Below are 6,624 nucleotides of genomic sequence, written 5' to 3' on the forward strand. Positions count from 1 at the left end.
ATGTAAGTTGAAGTTCGTATTCTGAAAGAGAGCAAAAGATCCATTCTGGTGAGTGCTAGGTAAAGAGGCCGACAAGTACAATTTAGGTACTAGTTAGGCACACTGCGTACATAAGTTCAGACTACAGTATGCTTAATTGTGAGTCCAGTCAGAGGGTTCCGATTGGTCAAGGCAAAATCCCCTGTCTCGGCGTAGGTGGCCGAGCTCGGCGACAGCCGCCGAGTTTCACAGATTCAGAACTGACCGCATCATCTCAACCTTGCACGACATACCTTCGATCATACAAAAAAAAGCATAGATAACATGGCCCGCGCTAAAGGGCCCAAGAGAGCGGCGCCCCAGCCGAATGAAGAGGAAGAAGATTCTCCTCGGCAAAGAAGGAAATTTGTCGCGTGTGTGGCCCTGTCTATTTGTACCTTACGAACAGCCACAACGCCCCGTCACCGGATCTGAGCAACAGTCTAACGCTTTTTACAGGTGCCAACGCTGCCATACCCATAAAATCAAGTGTTCGGGTGATCTGCCATGTAGCAAATGTCGGGCTGTGGGATGCGCCGCCGAATGCGCATACAGCTCACGGGATCGTCAGGTCAAAGTCAGTGAGAAGTAAGTCGCCGGCATTCTCAACACTACGCCAGAGCTTGAGCATTCGATCCTTGGAACAATATGCTCTGAACAGTATTGCTCACATTTTTGAAATGGTAGCTTTCTTGAGCAACTGCTGGAGGAGAATCGGCGATTCAAAGAACAGTGGATCTCCTCGGCTGGCGTCGCCGAGACAAACGGCCCTCCACAAGTCGAAGGGTATGTCCATATGGTTTCATACTTCATGCCACTTCATGGGGGGCCGAGGATGTTCTGCTAAGACCCCGATCAGATCTTCATCTCTACTTGCAACAGCTACCGAGGTGTCTGATTCTGCAAGTCATCAGAATCCGCTCATTGGTGACCGAGCTTGGTTTCACCGTTATGATTCCTCCTCGCCTCCAATCTACATCGGTGAAGCCGCATGTTCTGCATTTGCAACTCGATTTCGCCGCTTTCTCACTGGCAATAACACAGCCGCGCACATCACTCGTACACAGTGGGAGCGTGAAGAGGTCATCGCAGAGGCAGCGAGCGATGGATCCGCACAGTGGCCAAGTTTGCACCATGCGCGGCTGCTCATTCGTATCGCAATCAATCAGATCGGACATTTGTACCACCTCATGATGCGAAAGACAACTCTCGATCAATTGGAGCATATCTACCAAGCTCAGAAATTCGATTCGGCTGAAGAAAAGTGCAAATTTTTCGCCCTCTTTGCCTTTGGACAAGCGTACTCAGTCCGGTCTGATCCCACTGCTGGGCTTCGGGTTCCTGGGACAGCTTACTTTGCGCAAGCAATGAAATTGGTCCAAATTCTACCGGAGAGGACGAGTCTCACTCATCTTGAAACTTTGCTTTTGCTGGTAAGCGAGCAAAACTGTCACAACGAAACAACGGCAGTCAGCTAACCGATCTAGTCCCTGTATTCGTATTACCTCAATCGCCGACATTCAGCTTACGTTCTAATTGGAAACGCCATGCGAATGGGTCTAACCATTGGCCTAAATCACAACATCGCCGAATCACAAATCATTGACCCCGTTGAACGTCAACACCGCATAGAGTTGTGGTGGACAATTTACATATTTGATCGCATGTGGGGGTCCAAGATGGGTCTTCCCATGCAAATACTAGATGAGGATATCCACGTTGATCTTCCTTCGATGATCAATCCGAACTGGCGTCATCAAGAAGAACTCTCGGATCCAGACTACATGAAGGCCAATATCAAGCTTGCACGGATCGCAGGCGAGACCATCACCCGATTGTACAGCAGACGCAAATACGACGAAACGTTCCTGCAGCGTGTGCAAAAATTACTCAAGTCCCTGAAAAACTGGGTCGATACTCTACCCGAGAGTCTGCGGCTCAACATGGAAGATTTAGAATCGAGTAAAAAGCCAGTTGTTTCACTACACATGGCCTTCAATCAATGTATCATTCTCACAACACGGCCGACACTATTACATCTTCTCATCACTCTTCGGAAAAACAACGGCTCACGACCCCTTCGCGAGAACTTCCGAGAATTGGTTTCGCAACCTGTGCTCACTCTCAGTGAAGCCTGCATACATGCTGCCCGCCACTCGCACTCAATGATCCTTACCCGTTGGATCAACGGAACTTGTCCGTCTTTTGGCTACTTCCATGCGCATTATCTTTTCTCTTGTGCATTGATTCTTGCCATGTCCAGTTTTGTGCCTATCGGCACTCCGAAGGATATGTCGGGCTTTGACTCGGCGTTGGACGTGCTCCGCTCAATGTCCGAAAATGGCAATCTCGCCGCTGCAGAATTCTACAACAATTTGACACAGGTCAAACTGTGTCTGGATGATTACAAGAGAGCCACACAAATCCAGAGAACAAACTTGGGTTCTGACGCTCCTCCGGGCACTGCAGATCCTCAAAGGATCATAACTTCGACGCAAGCCTCCCGGCAGCAGCAACAGCAACAGCAACAGCAACCAGCAACGCAACCTCCGTCCACAAGCCTACCGAGACCTTTCTTCAATGCCTCCACAGACTCCACTTTCCCGACCGACGGGGACTCCTTGCTAGGGCAGTCAAGTCAAGGACTCGATGCCCATTTCTGGTCTGGTAGGGACAGTCTCGCTGGCTACACTACGGAAATGGCCTTCTTGGAGCCAACCATGCAGGATTTCTTGGCTCAGTCGGACATTGATCTGGGGTCCCTGCATCCGATGGATACATTTTTGAGTGATGCAGAGAATATTTATACTTCACATGGACTATAAAAAGCCATGATGGTTGAGGTTTCAACGTAATAGCCTACGAGGTACCTGCCTGTTCTGTTTTCCTTTCTCGTGTGTGGGTAAGGATGCGAAGTCACTCTGCGGAGGCGAAGACCTTGCCACAAAGTTGTTGCTCAAATCAATACACTGATCCTCAATTTTATGCAAGATGTGAGCTCTAGCAGTGCTGTACCTGCCCATTTATTTAGTTGTTAGCCGATTGGCGACAGCTTGCTCTGCAGATCAATGAAGGTCAGTGTGTACTCAAATTACAGAGATGGGACGGTTGGATGAATGGCTTGAGAGAGAGTTTTCAGTCAGCTAGTACAGGATGGGACTCAATGTTAGCGAGGCTTTTTTGTTTTGTCCGGACTCTCGATAGGATCAAGGACCATGACAGGAAGAGCAATTGGAAGACGCCAACTCAGGTTTTGAAGAACAGAGGCAATCTTTCAGCAATCTTTACGCCGAAAGTTGAGTTGGGCGATCGGACTGGCGCGGAACTCCTCCGCGGCGCTCACCGAAATGGCAAAAGCCTCGACGCAAAAGGTCATTTCTAGAAGGCAGACGAAGATGCCTGCGGAAAGAATTGAGAACCGAGATACCACGAGTGCTTACGGCATGTTGTCAAGTCGGATAGAGTGCTCTCTACCGTGACGGGACAAAATATCCATGCAGACAAGCCATGCTTTCTTGGAGGCAAGGTCTTTGCCAGACATAGCATGTAGCCATCTCAGAGCCTTTTCAACATACTGAACCAGATCAGCACTCTCAGGTGTCTGTGGTTTTGTACGGTGAAAGAGCTGTGTAAGAATAACAGTCACCGACTGCATAAAGTAGTGAAGTACACACCACCATGGAGACACTTCAACCAGCCAGGTGATGTTGGGATTTTCGGGAAGCATGTCCCACATTTCGCATGCCATTTGCACGCAGATGGCCGCCATCGTGTCACAGAAAGTGCCGCCTGCACGAGCATTAGCGCTTGGAGAATGATAGGCTAGCTGGCTGAGACAAGGCTGGGTGATGACAAGCTTGGCACTGTAGAAGCGAAAGCCCACGTCCGCACGTTGGCGGACGAATGGATCACGACCAATATCAGCAAGCTTCGAAATCTGAAATTCTGTTGGCAAGCGTGATAACCAGGCGTCAGCATTTGCGTTGAGATTGGATATGACAACTTCCATCTCTATCCAAGATTTGCCTGTCGCACTAGGGGCATACAGTGTCTGAACAGCATTTCTCGTAATACGATCTAGGTCCAGTCCATATAAGAAGGCCAGAAAAGAGTTGGGCGTCATGGTTTCAATCAGATCCGCTGTCACTCTTTCGGCCTTCTTTCCTCTCCTTCGGTGATTTCTGGGCGGAGCAGGAGAATTTGGCGAGCTCTCAATATTCCCCGCATCAGCTGTCTCTTCATTTCCTGGGCCCAGCAAAGAGGCAACCAGGGCACTTCGGACAGAAAAATCATCCACAATCTCGATGATACTCGTCACGTCGAAATCCTCCTCGATGAACGGAATCGGCAACGGGGTCGTACAAAAAGCGGGATCAGTATCCGGTGGACGACCAGTTCGAAGGCAAAGTCCTGCGTCAAGCGTAGAGAGCGCCCACCACACCCGATACCGGGTCTCCTTTGAGACCAAGGGGACACTTCTGGTTTCACTGCGGAGATTGAGCCCCATGGCAGTCGCTGACCGTATGGCAATTCCATTGATTCGCCAAGCTCTGTGGTATTAAATCGATCAAGAAGGTCAGAAACAGCCCAGTGAGAGAGTTTTTTATGGGAGGGCAATCTGGATGACTGACCGATTCACTTGACCAGTGCAAAAAAGATAGAAAGCAGCAAGACCCTCAACTTGGACTTGTTGTAAGCTTACATGATCAAGCAACGAGATGCTGTCCATGCCCAAGCGCCAGCCCCTGGTGAAATAAGAGAGGTGATTGTCCCCTTCAACCTTCACGTCATCATCAATGAGCTGCGCATACGCTGCAGCGATTGCGAAAACGAGATTGAGCACGGCGACCCATCGCTTTCCGGGTCGAACTGTTGCGTCCATGTAGAAGGACTGGTATTGTGTGAGAAAGACGCCTTTGCCAATGACGGGGAATGCTGGATGAACTGTTCGGAAGTAGAGTTTCACAAAATGATCGGCAATATGCACTGGCGGTCGTTTGGACAGCTCGGTCCGATCAAGATTGATGATCTCAACATCATCCTCGAAGTAGCTCAGAGAAGAGATCGACACGGACTCTTGATCAAATCCATCGCCACCAAATGTTGATCGCCTACTGTCGAGCCGACGCTTAAGTTTGTACAACCATGCTAATTCCGAGTGTGCACCAACAAACCCAGTAGCGCGGACTTTCTCGTCACGGTTGAAGTCTTCCTCGGTATAGTTTGTGATGCTGGTCGCGAGTTTCGACGTTTCCCCTTCAGAAAAGGATTTCGGGCGGCTCTGTTTTCGGACTGTCAGAGTTTGGTTGAGAAAGGGCGTATCAATATGGTGGAATCTTACCATTCCCGAATGACGTCCGAGAGTGCGATCCACGTGCTGAACCAAAGTTTGTTCAAGTCTTGGATACAAATCTCGTACTAGGGTCTCATAAACATTGAGCTGAGCGGTCAGCTCATCCAACTGCCTGAAGGATCTAGGTGAGTATCAAGTCGTACGGATACTGTTGTCGCCAGCTCACCTACTTGAGCATTTTCTCGCGCTTTCGGTCTCCATAGGAGCATGCCACTCCGGACTCCTGGCATCTGTGGCACGATGGACGGTGACCGCTACATTTGGCTTTCTGATCACGACAGGCCTCGCAGGCGCGGCTCACGCGGCCACCGGTGGAATGAGCGACAGGGCGAGTGGCTCTTGGGATTGGGACTTTTGGGTTCCGGGAGCCCTGGCCGGGTTCAGGAGCAAAATCTGAGGAATCCCTGCGACCAGCCAAGAGCTCCGAAACGTATGGTGATAGTCCGGACGGCACAATATTAGGCGCGAAAATGTATGCTGGCTCACTCTGCTCACTTGTCGTCGGCTCATTTGGCAGGATGTTGGATGCATAGGGAAAGCCGGGTAGCTGACGGTCACTCATAGCTCGGTGGGCCTTGCGTCGCAGATGTAAGAGCTTGAGTGAAAAGCCATGCCCGAGTGAGAAGACCTATGTTTGTGACAATTGACCTTGTCGAGAATAAAAACCCTAGCGGGGCTTGGAGGGAGTCCGAGGGACTGTCTTTCTCACAAGAAAAAAATTTCCGCCCAACCTGGAACAGCCAGCGTGCGCCACAATACAGAGGACCAGTTCATTGTTATTTTCACAGAGGGCTCAACAGGAACGCCGCAAGAAACTGTGGGGGGGGGGGGGCCGGGCATCCGTCAGCCGCTGTGGTATGCTGGATGTGACTGCCGTGGAGATTCGCCACTCAGGTTGCGGGCCGCTGAAACCCATCGATAATCTTATCCAAGGCACCCTGTCAGTCTGCTGTATCTTTTGCATGTACGCAATTGGTTGGAACTCACTGAACATGAATTTCGCCCAAGCGAGGGACGTAGAACACCCAAAAAAAGGAGACCGATCTGGTCTGGACCGGTCGTCCTCAATGGGTTTGGGCCGACGAGTGGCAAGAAGGCAGTGCTCTGTTTACTCATTCAGTATAAGAGCTCCGGGATTGCACCTGATCTTGGGAATCCGATATCATGGTACCGGTAGTTGCTTCGGATGACAACTGAGATAGACCACTTTTGGGAGTTCTCGTCCTGAGAAACATTGAAGACCAGTGCTGCAG

General features: G+C 50.3%; 2 protein-coding genes across 2 annotated transcripts; one reads left to right on the forward strand and one right to left on the reverse strand.

The window, feature by feature from the left end:
• Positions 1-346: 346 nt before the first annotated feature.
• Positions 347-2,843, forward strand: N7539_004369 (transcription factor domain-containing protein; the record flags this gene model as incomplete). The annotated part of the gene is made up of 5 exons (XM_056933971.1): positions 347-392; positions 478-595; positions 706-804; positions 878-1,451; positions 1,506-2,843. 5 exons carry the CDS (start codon positions 347-349, stop codon positions 2,841-2,843), a joined length of 2,175 nt encoding a protein of 724 aa, XP_056791512.1.
• Positions 2,844-3,454: 611 nt separating this feature from the next.
• N7539_004370 (putative C6 transcription factor) lies at positions 3,455-5,933 on the reverse strand (the record flags this gene model as incomplete). Its single annotated transcript, XM_056933972.1, has 4 exons — positions 3,455-4,568; positions 4,650-5,299; positions 5,360-5,483; positions 5,542-5,933. The coding sequence occupies 4 exons, from the start codon at positions 5,931-5,933 to the stop codon at positions 3,455-3,457; spliced, it is 2,280 nt and encodes a 759-aa protein (XP_056791513.1).
• Between the last annotated feature and the right edge of the window lie 691 nt (positions 5,934-6,624).

The sequence above is a fragment of the Penicillium diatomitis genome, assembly GCF_028827545.1.
Source record: "Penicillium diatomitis strain IBT 30728 chromosome Unknown utg000004l_segment0_segment0, whole genome shotgun sequence".
NCBI classification, from domain to species: domain Eukaryota; kingdom Fungi; phylum Ascomycota; class Eurotiomycetes; order Eurotiales; family Aspergillaceae; genus Penicillium; species Penicillium diatomitis.